The 17,888-nt window shown below is 36.9% G+C and overlaps 1 protein-coding gene across 7 annotated transcripts in view; it reads left to right on the forward strand.

The window, feature by feature from the left end:
* RYR2 (ryanodine receptor 2) overlaps window positions 1–17,888 on the forward strand; it is an 830,734-nt gene that overhangs the window by 790,058 nt on the left and 22,788 nt on the right. For all 7 annotated transcript variants that reach the window (XM_061404941.1, XM_061404935.1, XM_061404936.1 and 4 more), the window contains 2 exons: window positions 1,490–1,636; window positions 4,314–4,448. In XM_061404941.1, the coding sequence (XP_061260925.1) occupies window positions 1,490–1,636; window positions 4,314–4,448 (282 nt within the window). The remainder of the gene's footprint in view (window positions 1–1,489; window positions 1,637–4,313; window positions 4,449–17,888) is intronic.

The raw sequence follows: 17,888 nt of genomic DNA on the forward strand, positions 1-17,888 counted from the left end.
TAAGAAAGTTATTCAAATATCGGTTCATTTAATACTGACCATATCTGAGAAAAACCCATAGAAATACATGATTCATCAGCCCATCTCTCATTCCATTTCTTTCAATAGCTGAAAGATTAAAATGAAAATATATTTACACAAGAAAATGAAACATGAAAATTCACGTGTATTTTCATTCAGGTTTTAGTTGAACAATGGCATTCTTCAAAATTTTTACAGATGTTAGAAACTTCTAAATACGTTTTTTAAAGTTTTTCTTAACATTGATTGCAATCCATTTGCTTCTGCCAAGTTAAGTACATTATTGTGTTCTTTTTCTTGATGGATCTTCCTTTTATCAAAGAGCCTATGAGTTAAACCATAGGACCCACATATATGTACAAATATTATGAAAAAAAATCACCCATGACTAAAAGCCACCAGCTGTCAAGGCAGAGAATCACATTATAGTATCTCATTGGTTCAATAGCTTGACATTTTTGAATCTTAGAATTTTCAGTTTAAATAACTGTTACAGTCAATTGTTTTTAATGCTACTATTTGCTGCCGGGGAGTTGCGAGAGAGAATCGTGAAACATGGCTGAATACATCGACTACAATTGTTTCTGTAGCTCTCAGCTCATCCCCTCATTCTTGCTTCTTAATTTTTTTGCCATCTTCTCACATCCACTCAGAAAGGAACGTAAGAACATCCCCTAAGGCCTTCTGCTGTTCTCTCTTCTGTGCTTTCTTCCTTGGACATCTCATGTAGTCTCAAAAAATCTCACTTCAATTTTAGCACTGACTTTTATAGTGACCCTTACTTCCATTCTCCTAAAGACTTGTGACACCCCTCTCCCGCATACTCTTAACCTCTGTCTCCACCCCTGCCTCATCCAGTCATGGCCCAGAATCCTGGGTATCTTAGAGAACCCTCCAAAGAGCTCAAACTCGTCTTGAAATATCTTTTGTCAGCTGCTAGTAAGGTGTCTTTCAGCTAACTTCTCATCTAACAGTGGAAGCAGCTTCCCTAAATAAAAAGAAGGTCACCTCAACTCAGCCACACATGGCAACATATAAAGATATTTTGGGTTGTCATGACTGGGAAAAGAGAATGCTAGTGGCAGCTGGTGAGTAGAGACCGGGAATGCTGCTTGCAAACCATCCTATAATGCACACGATGGCACCCGTGTCAAAGAATTAACCGGCCCAAACTATCAGTAGCACTGAGGCTGATAGAAGCTGCTGTTGAATAGTAAGTCAATTCATTTTTCTCTGTGGGAGAATAAATAAAAACAACCACTCTGGTGTAAAGGAGAGAATGGATGGCATTGAACTCTGCAGAATGAGCTAAATTAAAATACATGAACTCATATAACTAATTGGAATTATATGAATATATAATTAAAAGATAAAGTCAATGGAGCAGTTAGAATGAGATCAGAGTAGCTTTTGACAATAATATATATTCCATTTTCTGACATTCTTTTCTCTCATTTCATCTTAATAGTCCTTCCTCTACCTTGCCTGGTATATGACCATGTCCATTCTTGGACACTACAACAACTTTTTTTTTGCTGCTCATCTTCTGGACATTGCTATGGGATTCAAGACGTTAAGAACCATCTTGTCATCAGTAACTCACAATGGCAAACAGGTAAAAATTTATCTTTTCTTTCCCCTGCAAAAACTGAAAAACTAACAAATATTCCAACAGAAGTAAAACCAAACCTCAAATGACAGTGTACAGTTTTAAAGCTTTTGTGGATAGAGGAGCTGTACTTTTTCTCCTGGAAACCATAAGGATTTGTAGTTTGAGAGTCCCTTAGACCTATGTTCAAGTCTTGGTTTGATTGATTTAGCTTTGTGACCCTGGATAAATTATTTACCATTCCTAAATCTCAACTCCCTCATTTTGAATGAAAACAACAAAAGTACCTACCTTACCAGGGTTTTGTGAGAATTTAAAATAAAAACATAAACGTGGAGGTCTTAGCACAGGCCCTGGCACAGTAAATTCTCAGGAAAACAGTTACTGTTTTGTTCCTAATATGATATCTGCTGTATTTGATACTGTGAGGAAACCAAAGTATGCTGCAATATCCTAACACACTAGTTGCATTAGTAATAAAACAGATGCTGCATCTGTAATTTAATACAGTATTTTAAACCAGATCTTCTTGGGCTCTTTTCTCCACTTTTATATTGGGCAAAATGAATAATAATGTTTCACACTTGACAAGGTCATGCTTACTTAGAGGAAAGTTGGCTTAATTTCAGATAATCAGCTTATGTTCTAATGCAACACACTTGTCTTGTTAAAACTTTCATTATTAATAAACTTATCAATTCATTCTGTATTTATCAAGTGTCCACTGAGAGGTAACACATGGAAACATATGTGTTACCAAGGTAACATATGTTATTTACTTGGAATAAAAGAGTCCTTCTTTTTCCAGAATTTTATAATCCAGCATATTTTAAAATTGGTGCCCTTCCTAAAACCTTGAACTATGTCCACAGTTAAATTCACATTATCATGACCTTCAGTTTTCTAAATTTCAGCATACTGTTCTTATATATGTCACTCTAGTTTCTGAATATGAGTATGGTATGTTTGGCACGGCATAAATCCAGTGACAAAAACTATACTAAGCTTATTCGAAAAGTTAGTAGATTACTTTTGAGCTCCAAGCATATTCAAAGAATTGGAGATGCTGAATTTGTGGAGTGTTTTCACACAAAAAAATCTAGCACTATTCTCAATTGCTAAACTTTTGCTTGTTTCTAAATTCTATTCCCTCTCTTTTTGAGGTATCAGATTTCCATTTGCAGAGATAGAGAGAGCTTGGTCTTATAGTAAACATGTAAAATTTACAGTGGCTTTGTACTTAATTGGTAGGAGTGAATTAAGCCCTCTATTAAGACATGTTTTTTTCCAGATAATTATAAAGTGATTTTTCAAAGACTTAATATATGCCACCACAACATAAGGGGTATGTTGTAATCAGAGGAAGTTGACATAAAAAATAATGTATTTTAGTGTGTTTAGAATTTCTGTGATGGAACCAGAAAAGTATTTTCACCAGCTTGGTGGAAAGCACATTTAAAAAATATACATGAAAGTGAAAGTGTTAGTTGCTCAGTCGTGTCCGACTCTTTGCAACCCCCGCAGGCTCCTCTCTCTATGGAATTCTCTATGCAAGAATACTGGAGTGAGTAGCCTTTCCCTTTTCCAGGGGATCTTCCCAAACCAGGGATTGAATCTGGGTCTCCCACAATACAGGCAGTTTCTTTACCATCTGAGCCCCCAGGGTAGCCCCCAAAATATTCATATACAAATTATGTGTATATTCAATATATACATATTCTATAAAATGTGTTTATATATACATGCATATATATATAGTGTATAGTTTGGAATTAAAAATTACATACAGCTTTAAGAAGACCTTTCAAACTGTGAATTTTATTTATACAACGAGAAAATTAGCCTTTAATACCAAATAACTAACACTATTTTAAAGTGTTTTTCCCAGTACTTACTTGGCAGTCCAGTGGTTAAGACTCTGATCTTCCAGTGCAGAGGGCGTGGGTTCAATCCCTGGTGGGGAAACTAAGATTCTATATGCTATGTGGCACAGCCAAAAAAGTAAATATATAATTAAAGGAGTCTTTCCCTTTGATCACTGCTTTAGAGTAACAAACCCAGACTTCTTAGTTTTATTTTTTTAAATATTTATATTACATACTATTAACAGTTATGCACTTCCAGGTGTTAGAAGAAATTCCTATTTTATTTTTTTTTTTAATTTTTTTTTAAAGAAATTCCTATTTTAATTTAGGATGTTATTGAAGGAAAACATGATTTACAACCCCTCTTACTATCATAACAAAAATGAGATAGTTTTTATTAGGAATGTAAATTATTTAAAGGGAATAGACCTTATGAAAAGAAAGTATTTAGTATTGTATCTACCACCAAATATTTAGATAATAGAAAAATGAAGCTGCTTATTAATTATTAATCATTTTAAATAATTAAATTTTATTAAAATAATTTTTAATAATTATCCAAATTGAATTTGGATAGGAAATTAAATCAGCAATTATTCATATTCCAGTGATAGTAAGCATTTATTAGTCAATCAAGTAGTCAAGTTTTACATAAAGTAATCTGACAACTTGATAAAATAAACAGACCATGAAAATAGATTTCCCCACTGAGTGTATAAGTAAAGGATGATTATAAGGTGTGGATTCCATTAGCTTTTAGTCAGTTAATCCACTGATTTGTATTTCTAATGTATTTTCACTGTCACATTGCTTTCCAGCTTGTATTAACTGTTGGCTTATTGGCTGTTGTTGTATACCTATATACTGTCGTGGCATTCAATTTTTTCCGAAAATTCTACAATAAAAGTGAAGATGGTGATACACCAGACATGAAGTGTGATGACATGCTAACGGTAAGTTCACACTCTGATCTCATATGAATGAAAAAATTCTCCTGCTTACTCAATTCAAGGAATTGTATACTCATTCTTTAAGAGTGCATAATATAAAGTGGTGTATACAGCAAAAAGCTGTGTGGCTTTTTAAAGATTTTCATGTTTTGCGGAACATGAAGCGTTTCTGCTGGTTTTGCACATCTGCTGCATCAGCCTGATAATTAATAGAATATCAAGTAAAGTCCTTAGAACTGGAAGAATTAATATAAACCCTTTAACCTGTTGTTCATATATTCTAGGACAGCAGGTGAAGTTTTTTCCTTGTAGAACATGTTGAAGGCTTAGGTATTTGTTCACCTTAATGATAGCTGAAATTACTGATGTCCAAAAATACTTTTTATATTGAGTATCCTGGCTTAAATTATTCTTGCTCTTGACTTTAAAATCAACAGATGTTAAAGCTTTTATATTATTTTGTCACTCTTCTGTAACCTGCATCTTGGATACTGGCAAATCAGAAATTAACATACATGGGACCCTAGACTAGGAAGTAAAAATTAGACAAAATATTAACCTTTACCTGGAAATAGATGAATCCTTAAATGAGCTCCAAATTGAGACACCTATACCACTGAGGTTGGTATAAGTTAAAGAGACAGATATAATGATGCTAAAATTACTCTAGGAAAAAATAAACATCTCAAAGGAATAATGAGAAAGAACTACTAACATTATAAAAGACTAGTTCAGTCAGTTCAGTTCAGTCACTCAGTCGTGTCTGACTCTTTGTGACCCATGAACGTCAGCTCGCCAGGCCTCCCTGTCCATCACCAACTCCCAGAGTCCACCCAAACCCATGTCCATCAAGTCAGTGATGCCATCCAGCCACCTCATCCTCTGTCGTCCCCTTCTCCTCCCACCTTCAATCTTTCCCAGGATCAGGGTCTTTTCAAATGAGTCAGCTCTTCGCATCAGGTGGCCAAAGTATTGGAGTTTCAGCTTCAACATCAGTCCTTCCAGTGAACACCCAGGACTGATCTTTGGGATGGACTGGTTGGATCTCCTTGCAGTCCAAGGGACTCTCAAGAGTCTTCTCCAACACCACAGTTCAAAAGCATCAATTCTTTGGCGCGCAGCTTTCTTTATAGTCCAACTCTCACATCCATACATGAGCATTGGAAAAACCATAGCCTTGACTAGATGGACCTTTGTTGGCAAAGTAATGTCTCTGCTTTTTACTATGCTGTCTAGGTTGGTCATAACTTTCCTTCCAAGGAGTAAGCGTCTTTTAATTTCATAGCTGCAATCACCATCTGCAGTGATTTTGGAGCCCCCCAAAATAAAGTCAGCCATTGTTTCTACTCTTTCCCCATCTCTTTCCCATGAAGTGATGGGACCAGATGCCATGATCTTAGTTTTCTGAATGTTGAGTTTTAAGCCAACTTTTTCACTCTCCTCTTTCATTTTCATCAAAAGGCTCTTCAGTTCTTCTTCACTTTCTGCCATAAGGGCGGTGTAATCTGCATATCTGAGGTGATTGATATTTCTCCCAGCAGTCTTGATTCCAGCTTGTGCTTCATCCAGCCCAGTGTTTCTCATGATGTACTCTGCATAGAAGTTAAATAAGCAGAGTGACAATATACAGCCTTGACGTACTCCTTTTCCTATTTGGAACCAGTCTGTTGTTCCATATCCAGTTCTGTTGCTTCCTGACCTGCATACAGTTTCTCCAGAGGCAGGTCAGGTGGTCTGGTATTCCCATCTCTTTCAGAATTTTCCACAGTTTATTGTGATCCACACAGTCAAAGGCTTTGGCATAGTCAATAAAGCAGAAATAGATGTTTTTCTGGAACTCTTGCTTTTTCCATGATCCAGCGGATGTTGGCAATTTGATCTCTGGTTCCTCTGCCTTTTGTAAAACCAGCTCGAACATCTGGAAGTTCACAGTTCACGTATTGCTGAAGTCTGGCTTGGAGAATTTTAAGCATTACTTTACTAGCATATGAAGACAATTTTCTTACTAGAGAATGACAGAACGATGGAATAGTCTAGAAATAGATTTAGATACACATGGAAATTAAAAGAATGATAAAAGTGGCTTTAGAAATTATAAAATGAAAAATAATTCAATAAGTGGTAGAAGTAAGTACTATGGACATGCTATGGGGGGAAAATTGATAAAAATTAATGACAGCTAAATTCTTTACATCAAAATAAATCCCAAATGAAATATCAATAGATAAACTTCAGTGCAAAAGAAAGAAAAAATGAATGAAAGTTAAAACAGGATTTGACTTTTGAAATAATAACAATTTTTTAATGGGGAAAGGGGTTTGTATGACATAAAACCTAGGACTCATGCAAGCACAGAAAATTACTTTAAGATTTTCCTTAAAGTTTCTTTTCAAAGGCAGATGACAAGCTAAGAAAAACACAATGCTGTAACAAAGAGCCAGTTTCCGTAATTTATAAAGTCTTAATCACATCCAGAAGAAGAAAAACAAGCAAACTATATGACTAGATACTTCACTGTAAAATAATTTGGGGTTGTAAATATGGAAAGATGCTCAGCTCTATCAAAAGTTTAAGAATGCAAATCAAAACAATCAGTTGCCTCCTGAAGACTGTTAATACCTAGAGTTATTGAGTTGATTGACAAAGTGGCATCTTCATGAGCAGTAGTAGGAAGTTAAATTAACAATTTTAGAGAAATTTTATAATGACTATCAGATTTTTAAGTGCATTAATCTTTGACTTATACTCGTGTCCCACTGCTATTAACTGATCTAAATTCATTCATAAATATGTCTGTATATTCAAGGATATTAGTTGCTATCACAAATTGAAAATAATATAAATTATAATCTATAGGGTCCTAATTAAACATGGTAGATCCATATAATGGAAAAGTATGTAGCTTTTTCAAATAATAGATAAGTTTGAATATGCTAATATGCAAAGACATACAAATTATACTTAAGTGGGGAAAAAAAGCAAGATCCTGAACAGTATTGTGATAGAATCCTAACATACAACATCACACACTCACAAAAATGTATATATTAGATATGTCGGACTATGTATATGATTTTTCTGGAAGGATACATAAGAAACTGTTAACAAGGGTTCTTAAAGGAATTAGGGACACAGATAAAGGAGAGAGAAAACTTATACGCTGGCAGACTGCCTGGTCACTAGTAATAACCTTCACCAGAGTTGCTAACACCTCCTTTCTGCTTCTCCACATCCCTACCCTGCCATTCCAGGCCCAGGGAGGAAAGTACTTTAGACATCCTTCAACTCCTCTTCTGTGGGCTGCCTTTAAAACCACATTGTCTGTATCCCATGACCCTGAAGACTTGGGGTAGCGGCTGGCCAGAGGCAGGCAGGGGAGCAGAGGACTGATGGAGGCAACAAGACACAGAGGATAAGTATCAAGGGCAGGCATTTGTGCCTACACTGACCCAGGGGAGATTCATTAATATTCCAAGAGAAACACCACAATGGTTCTAAATCTCAAAATTCACAAGCCTCGGGTCATAAAGTTTTTCTGGAGTCATTCAGTCCCAGCGGGTGTGATGCTCAGTGAACCCCTCAAGATTGATGGAAAGGAGGAATGGTTTCAGACGGGGATATGCAGTGGCCTGTCACAGAGTGGGAACAATATATGACTTAGATTCCCCTCTCCCACCACAGCAAGACCACCTCCCACCCCTGCTGCCAAATATCCTGGACCCTCCTTGTCACATCATGGGTCATATTTGACCCTAATTAAGTTGTGCTAATGGTATCCTTAGATGACTACATTTTGAATTTTGCTCTCAGAATGAATTTCCATTGCTTTTGTAAATTTTATCAATGGACTTATTATGAGAAGAATCCATGCATTATTTGAACAAGAGGTGGGTTAGGAAGACCACTGCCTTTATCTGACTGATTTTACCCAGTGACATGACATAGGTATAAAGAAGGTAGAGGAGTTTGCCTCACCTGCAGATGAGGAAATAGGCTTGTTGATCTTTTCAACTATGGGCTTGGAACTGAGCTACAGCCAGGATTTTGTTCATTTTGAACAATCTCTGTCCATATAGACTACCTCTGACCAACTCTGTTGTAGGTATTTCTGTCTCTATACAGAAGAGTAAATGTACCTTGCCTTGGACTGAGGCGAGGTTGGAGGCATCATAGTTTTCATCTTAGGTGTTTCTTTCTTACAGAAGAAAACTCAGTTCCAAGATACAAACCATACCTCAGTTCCTACCTGTCTTGTAACTACCTACTGCTGTCAATCAGTTGAACCAGACAAGAGTCTGAGTAGTTTCACACACATTCAAATCCAGCTGATTGGTCTTAATAACTGTGGTGTCAGAGGCCACATTATCTAGAGTAACCTTTCAGTTTTAGATCTAAAAAGTGAAAGTCGCTCAGTTGTGTCTGACTGTTTGCAACCCCATGGATTGTAACCTGCCAGGCTCAGTTGTCCATGGACTTCTCCAGGCAAGAATATTGGAGTGAGTTGCCCTTCCTTTCTCCAGGGCCATTCCCTTCGCTAGGGGATCTTTCCAACCCAGGAATCACACCAGGGTCTCCTGCGTTACAGGTGGATTCTTTACTAGCTGAGGTATGAGGGAAACTCTTTAGATCTGAAAACCCCTTTTAATCTGCCTCTTAGAAATGCTTGTGCAGGTAGATTTTGAAGAAGCCAACAGCTGTAGAGTTTATTAAAAGTGGAGGCTTAGTAAAACCAAATATCTAGCAAGACAAAATTACGGAGTAGGAAGTGGTTGGATTTAATTATTGTAATTCCCCTAGAGAATCCTTTCTTTATGCCAGTCTCCTTCGCATTTCTTTTTCAACAGGTGAAATCTCGTATGCTCACCTGCGATAGGTTTTCCTCACTCACATCCTGTTTTATTGCTGTCACCCTGAGTTTTCATCTCCTTTGTTGTTGCAAGTCCCTTCTTTGGGTCTCAAGGAACGCTGCAGGTTTTCCCAAGGATTTAACTCACTCAGTGTTTCATAACGTACAGCAGGTGGCACTGCGGCTGCAGTTTTGCAGACTTAGTGATGATTCATACTTAAATTTCTTTCCGTCTTTCTTTCCTTATTTATTTATTTATTTAGGATCATGGTGTTTTGAGCCAGAGAATCTAATTAAACCAGGAGTAACCTGATAGAATTTGAACCTCTTTGCCATGAATGTAGGAGGAGAAAGTGAAAAGTAATCTAAAGTTTTAAAAGTTCAGAGCAAAAAGCAGATTGTAGCTAGGGACACTGACATGTCATATATGAGGGCATTCATCACAAAAAGAGTGGTTTTCAGCCTCAAATGACTAGAGGAGTCACCAGGAAAAATCTTTGTAAATCCATAGGTCTTCAAGACCAACCCCAGATCCCTTGAGTCAGAAACTGTAGGAAGATATAAAGACCCATGTATTTTGGAAAAAGCTTTCTAGGTGGTTGAGATAAAAAGTCTACTCCTAGGGAAGTAACCTGCTTAGGTAATTGTTCTAAATTACTTATTTTACCTTATCTTCTCAAGGAATAATTTTTCTCTAGAGGCAGTCTCTCTTTTTCTCTCCCTGTGTCTGTTACTCGTCCCTAGCCCTGCTTTTTTTCTTTTTCTAAGATAAAGATCTTATAAGGATCTTGCATGCGTGTGTGTGGACCTGCTCAGTCGCTTCAGTCCTGTCTGACTCTGCAACCCTATGGACTGTAGCCTGCCAGGCTCCTCTCTCCTTGGGATCCTCCAGGCAAGAATACTGGAGTGGGTTGCCATGCCCTCCTCCAGGGGATCTTCCCCATCCAGGGATCAAACCACCAGTTCACTAGAAACTGCTCCTCTTCCAGTGTTCCCTAAAGGCAACATAAACAATGATTAACCCCAGAATGTATCAGTTTAGGAGGCAGATCAAGGGGGAAAGTCACTGAACATTAAATCCTGAGAATAACAACTGCCCTGGCCTGGTCTGTGTAGCACCAGGGATCTTCCTTCCTCATTACTCAGATTTTCTGAAGTAGTAAATCTTTTTGCTGCCCAGCATTGCCCCTCCGGCTCCTATTATCGGGTTGAAGCTGATTCTCTGAAAATGAAGGTAGATGAAAGAATTTCCCTTTTCAGGAGCAGAATGATAATCTGAAAGCTGAAAGCCTTTCACCCCATGTGAGTGGGTGATCGCCACATTTCCTTCTATTCTACCACAGCAGCCATCTCTCTGATATTTCTGGTGGTAACTTCCGATAATGAAGGAGAATGCTGGGAAAATCTGTATCAAAATTCCATTGGTGAATTGCGCATTTTACTTGTTTTCCTATTAAGAACTTTGGTATCTTATTGAGTCTAATAGATCACATCCACAAAACGCTACCTGTCTTTTCACAGAATGGCCATATTTTATTTTAATGAAATATGGTAGAATCCCCTCCTTAAAATTCTTAGTGCTATTATAGAATGAAGGTGAGCAGTGAGATAAGGATACTGCTGGAGAGGCTAGGTGGCTGAAGAGAAATCTAAAAAGAAGATATTTACCTCAGTAATTTAGCCTCATCCCATGGTCTTGTTTTCAATTTTAATATTTGAAAGTAAAAGTGGATCATTCACCTGAAGACAGACTCATATTAACCAGACTCCTGAGTCAGACATATGAGTCAGAGTATTCACATTCCTCTCATTAAGAGTTCAAATAATAAGCTGATAGTCTTTTTCCCATAGAAAAACTCTATTTGGGGAGCCAAATTGTAATCCAAAGTCTTTATCAGCAGGAATTAGCTGGATGATCTTAGTCACATACATGTCAAACAGGCAGGCCTTGGAGAGCTGTGATTCTAGGACCTGAATGGGGAACTGCAGTTGATCCACTGTTGACTCACAATAGGCGTTAGTGTGAGGAGTTAAAGGGCCAGAATCGGACACAGAGAAGTGCCAGACGATAGGCAGGTAGATTGTCCAAACTGAGGCCCAGGCAAGGGGGAGGGACAGATTGCAAACAAAGCTAAGGATGGAAAAGCCAGTAATGGATGGACTGTGCTGGTTCATTAAATAGTGAGCAGCTGCAATAGTAATTCTGTTCCATGTGGCCACAGTTAAGCACATGTGAAGATAGATTTGGAGAAAAACATATAGCCCCCAGTTTTTCTTAATAAAAGCAAGAAATTCATATGGTAAAAATAATTCCAATAGTATGTAAGAGTATATTAGGAAAATAAAACTTTCTCTTCCCACATATCCACTGTTAACAGTTTCAAGCACTGTTTTAGACAAATAGTTATAAGAAATTAATGTAGTATCCAAAGGTTTTTTTTAATTTATTTTTTATTGAAGGATAATTGCTTTACAGAATTTTGCTGTTTTCTGTCAAACCTCAACATGATTCAGCCATAGGTATACATATGTCTCCTCCCTTTTCAACCTTCCTCCCATCTCCCTCCCCACTCCACTCCTCTAGGTTGATACAGACCCCTGTCTGAGTTTCATGAGCCATACAGAAAATTCCTGTTGGCTATCTATTTTACATATGGTAATTTAAGTTTCCATGTTACTCTTTGCATACATCTCACCCTCTCCTCCCCTCTCCCCATGTCCGTAAGTCTATTCTCTATGTCTGTTTCTCCACTGCTGGCCTGTAAATAAATTCTTCAGTACCATTTTTCTAGATTCTGTATATACACATTATAACACAATATTTATCTTTTTCTTTCCGACTCTGTATAATAGGTTCTAGGTTCATCCACCTCATTAGAACTGATCCAAATGCATTCCTTTTTATGGCTGAGTAATATTCCATTGTGTATATGTACCACAACTTCTTTATCCATTCATTGGTTGATGGACATCTAGGTTGCTTCCATGTTCCAGCTTTTGTAAATAGTGTTGCAATGAACAATGGGATACATGTGTCTCTTTCAATTTTGGTTTCCTCAGGGTATATGCCTAGGAGTGGGATTGCTGGGTCATATGGTGGTTTTATCCCTAGTTTTTTAAGGAGTCTCCATACCATCTTCCATAGGGGCTGAATCAGTTTACATTCCCACCAACAGTGCACACCCTCTCCAGCATTTATTGTTTGTAGACTTTTTAATGATGGTCATTCTGACTGGGGTAAGGTGATATCTCATTGTAGTTTTGATTTGCATTTCTCTAATAATGAGCAGTGTTGAGCATTTTTTCATCTGTTTGTTAACCATCTGTATGTCTTCTTTGGAGAAATGTCTGTTTAGGTCTTTTCCCCACTTTTTGATTGGGTTGTTTGCTTTTCTGGTATTGAGTTGTATGAGCCGCTTGTATATTTTGGAAATTAATCCTTTGTTGGTTGTTTCGTTTGTTATTATTTTCTCCCATTTTGAGGGCTGTCTTTTCACCTTGCTTCGAGTTTCCTTTGCTGTGCAAAAGCTTTTAAGTTTAATCATTTCCCACTTGTTTACTTTTCTTTTTATTTCCATTACTCTAAGAGGTGGGTCAAAGAGGATCTCCCTTTGATTTATGTTATCAAGCCTATGTTTTCCTCTAAGAGTTTTATAGTTTCTGCTCTTCCATTTAGGTCTTTAATCCATTTTGAGTTTATCTTTGTGTATGGTGTAAGGAATTGTTCTAATTTCATTGTTTTACATGTAGCTGTCCAGTTTGCCCAGCCCCATTTATTGAACAGGCTATCTTTGCCCCATTTTTTATTCTTACCTCCTTTGTCAAAAATAAGGTACCCATAGGTGTACGGGTTTATTTCTGGGCTTTCTATCTTGTTCCACTGGTCTATATTTCTGTTTTTATGCCAGTACCATACTGTCTTGATGACTGTAGCTTTTTAGTATAATCTGAAGTCAGGAAGGAAGATTCCTCCAGCTCCATTCTTCTTTCTCAGGATGGCTTTGGCTGTTCAGGCTTTTGTATTTCCATATGAATTGTGAAATATTTTGTTCTAGTTCAGTGAAAAATGCCGTTGGTAATCTGAAAGAGATTGCACTGAATCTGTAGACTGCATTTGGTAGTATAGTCATTTTCACAATATTGATTCTTCCTACCCAGGAACATGGAATATCTCTCCATCTGTTTATGTCATCTTTGATTTCTTTCAACAATGTCTTATAATTTTCTGTATACAGTTCTTTTGTCTTAGGTAAATTTATTCATAAATATTTAATTCTTTTTGTTGCAATGGTGAATGGGGTTGATTCCTTAATTTTTCCTTCTGATTTTTCATTGTTAGTATATAGAAATGTAAGTGATTTCTGTGTATTGATTTTGTATCCTGCAACTTTGCTAAATTCACTGATTAGCTCTAGTAATTTCTGATACTATCTTTAGGGTTTTCTATATACAGTATTATGTCATCTGCAAATAGTGAGAGCTTTACTTCTTTTCTGATCTGGATTACTTTTATTTCTTTATCTTCTAATTACTGTAGCTAGGATTTCCAAACCGTTGTATAGCAGTGGTGAAAGTGGACACCCTTGTCTTGTTCTAATCTTAGGGGCAATGCTTTCAGTTTTTCACCATTGAGAATAATGTTTGCTGTGGGCTTATCATATGTTACTATGTTGAGGTAGGTCCCTTCTATGCCCATTTTTTGAAGAGTTTTAGTTATAAATGGGTCCTGAATTTTGTCAAAGGCTTTTTTGGCATCTATTGAGATTATCATATGGTTTTTATCTTTCAATTTGTTAATATGCTTTATCACATTGATTTGTGTATATTGAAGAATCCTTGCATCCCTGGAATAAACCAAATTTGAACATGGTGTATGAGATTTTTGATGTGTTGCTGAATTCTGTTTGCTAAAATTTTGTTGAGAATTTTTACATCTGCGTTCATCAGTGAACGCAATAGGCCTGTAGTTTTCTTTTTTTGTGTGTTGTCTTTGTCTGGTTTTGGTATCAGGGTGATGGTGGCCTCATAGAATGAGTTTGGAAGTGTTCTGTACTCTTCAATTTTTGAAAGAGTTTTAGAAGGATAGTCATTAGCTCTTCTCTGAATGTTTGATAGAATTCTCCTGTGAAGCTATCTGGTCCTGGGCTTTTGTTTTTTAGGAGATATTTGAGCACATCTTCAATTTCAGTGCTTGTAATTGGGTTGTTCATAATTTCTATTTCTTCCTGGTTCAGTCTTAGAAGATTGAACTTTTCTGAGAATCTGTCCATTTCTTCCAGGTTATCCATTTTATTGTCATATAGTTGTTCATCATAGTCTCTTATAATCCTTTGTATTTCTGCATTGTCTGTTATAACCTCTCCTTTTTCATTTCTAACTTTGTTGATTTGATTCTTCTTTCTTTTTTTCTTGATGAGTCTGGCTAAAGGTTTGTCAATTTTATCTTCTCAAAAAATAAGCTTTTAGTTTTATTAATCTTTACTATTGTTTCTTTCATTTCTTTTTCATTTATGTCTGCTCAGATCTTTATGATTTCTTTCCTTCTACTAACTTTCAGGGTTTTTTTTTTCCTTCTTCTTTTTCCAGTTGTTTTAGGTGTAAAGTTATTTTGTCCATTCAACGTTTTTCTTGTTTCTTGAGGTAGGATTGTATTGCTATAAACTTCCCTCTTAAAACTGCTTTTGCTGCATGCCATAGGTTTTGAGTTGTCATGTTTTCATTGTCATTTGTTTCTAGAAACTTTTTGATTTTCCTTTTGATTTCTTCGGTAACCTCTTGGTTATTTAGAAATGCATTGCTTAATCTCTATATGCTTGTGTTTCTTACAGTTTTTTTCTTATAATTGATATCAAGTCTCATAGCATTGTGGTTGGAGAATATGCTTGATAGTATTTCAGTTTTCTTAAATTTACTGAGGTTTGATCTGTGACCCAAGATGTGGTCTATCCTGGAGAATGTTCCATGTGCACTTGAGAAGAAGGTGTATTCTGCATTGGATGGAACTGAAGATATCAATGAGATCCATCTCATCTAATGTATCATTTAAGACTTGTGTTTCCTAATTAATTTTGTTTTGATGATCTGTCCACTGGTGTGAGTGGGGTGTTAATGTCTCCTACTATTATTGTGTTACTGTCAGTTTCTCCTATTATGTCTGTTAATGTTTGTCTTATGTATTGAGGTGCTCCTATTATGTATTGAGGTGCATAGATATTTACAGTTGTTACATCTTCCTCTTGGATTGATCCCTTGATCATTTTGTAGTGTCCTTCCTTGTCTCTTGTAATCTTCTTTATTTTAAGGTCTATTTTGTCTGATATGAGGATTGCTACTCCAGCTTTCTTTTGCTTCCCATTTGCAGGGAATATGTTTTTCCATCCTCTTTTTGTCTATATGTGTGTTTAGGTCTGAAGTGGGTTTCTTGTAAACAGCATATATATGGGCCTTGTTTTTGTATCCATTCAGCCAGTCTGTGTCTTTTGGTTGGAGCATATAGTCCATTTACATTTAAAGTAATTATTCATATACTTTTTCCTATTGCCATTTTCTTAATTGTTTGGGGTTGATTTTGTAGATCTTTTTTCTTTTGTGTTTCTTGACTATATAAGTCCCTTTAACATTTGTTGTAAAGCTGGTTTGGCGGTTCTGAATTCTCTTAACTTTTGCTTGTCTGAAAAGCTTTTTATTTTCTGCATCAATTTTGAATGAGATCCTTGCTGGGGACAGTAATCTTGGCTGTAGACTTTTCCCTTTCAATACTTTAAATATATCCTGCCATTCCCTTCTGGCCTGCAGAGTTTCTGCTGAAAGATCAGCTGTTAAGCATATGGGGTTTCCCTTGTATGTTACTTGTTGCTTCTCCCTTGCTGCTTTTAATATTCTTTCTTTGTGTTTAGTATTTGTTAGTTTGATTAGTTGTGACCAACCTACATAGCATATTTGGAGAAGGAAATGGCAACCCACTCCAGTGTTCTCGCCTGGAGAATCCCCTGGACAGAGAAGCCTGGTGGGCCGCAGTCCATTGGGTTGCACAGAGTCCGACACAACTGAAGCGACTTAGTAGTAGTAGTAGTAGTTTGATTAGTATGTGTCTTGGTGTGTTTCTCCTTGGGTTTATCCTTATGGGACTCTTTTCGCCTCTTGGACTTGATTTGACTATTTCCTTTTCCATGTTGGGGAAATTTTCAACTATAATCTCTTCAAAAATTTTCTCATACCCTTTCTTTTTCTCTTCTTCTTCTGGGACCCCTATAATTCTAATGTTGGTACATTTGATATGGTCCCAGAGGTCTCTGGGAGAAGGTAATGGCAACCCACTCCAGTACTCTTGCCTGGAAAATCCCATGGACAGAGGAGCCTGATGGGCTACAGTCCATGGGGTCGCAAAGAGTCAGACACGACTGAGTGACTTCACTTTAACTTTTCAGTTTCATGCATTGGAGAAGGAAATGGAAACCCACTCCAGTGTTCTTGCTTGGAGAATCCCAGGGATGGGGGAGCCTGGCAGACTGCCGTCTTTGGGGTCACACAGAGTCGGACATGACTGAAGCTACTTAGCAGCAGCAGCAGAGGTCTCTGAGACTGTCCTCAGTTCTTTTCATTCTTTTTACTTTATTCTGCTCTTCAAAAGTTATTTCCATCATGTTATCTTCCAGCTAACTGATTCATTCTTCTGCTTCAGATATTCTGCTATTTATTCTTTCTAGAGTATTTTTAATTTCAGTAATTGTGTTGTTTTTCTCTTTATGTTTATTCTTCTAGGTCTTCTAGATCTTTGTTGATTAAGTCTTGCATTTCTCCATTTTGTTTTCAAGGTTTTTGATCATCTTTACTATCGTTATTCTGAATTCTTTTTCAGGTAGTTTGCCTATTTCCTCTTCATTTATTTGGACTTCTGTGTTTCTAGTTTGTTCCTTCATTTGTGTAGTATTTCTCTGCCTTTTCATTTTTTTTAAACTTATTTTGTTTGAGGTCTCCTTTTCCAGACTTCAAGGAAAGTTGAATTGTTTCCTTGAAGAAGGTTAAATTCTTTCTTTCTTTTGGTTTCTGCCCTCCTAAGGTTGATACAGTGGTTTGTGTAAGCTTCATATAGGGTAGATTTGTGGTGATTTTTTGTTTATTTGTTTGTTTTTCCTCTGATGGGCAAGGCTGAGTAAGGTGGTAATCCTGTGTTCTGATGATTGGGTTTGTATTTTTGTTTTGTTTGTTGTTTAGATGAGGCGTCCTGCACAGGGTGCTACTGGTGGTTGGGTGATGCTGGGTCTTGTATTCACGCGGTTTCCTTTGTGTGAGTTCTCACTATTTGATGCTCCCTAGGGTTAGTTCTCTGGCAGTCTAGGGTCTTGGATTCAGTACTCCAACTGCAAATGCTCAGTGCTTGATCTCTGGTCAGGAAGAAGGTTGCACAAGTGGTTTGTTATGGCATTTAGTGAGATTAAAACAAATATCCAATTCGAGAAACCAAAGATGAACCCCAGACAAATGGCAGTTATAAAATCAGGCACATAATTAAAATAATGGAATACACACACATATATATATATACGCCCATGAGCAAAGTCAAAATAGTCCAACAAAAATAAAGTACAGTAGATTGA

Source organism: Bos javanicus, chromosome 28 (genome assembly GCF_032452875.1).
Source record: "Bos javanicus breed banteng chromosome 28, ARS-OSU_banteng_1.0, whole genome shotgun sequence".
In the NCBI taxonomy this organism is placed as follows: domain Eukaryota; kingdom Metazoa; phylum Chordata; class Mammalia; order Artiodactyla; family Bovidae; genus Bos; species Bos javanicus.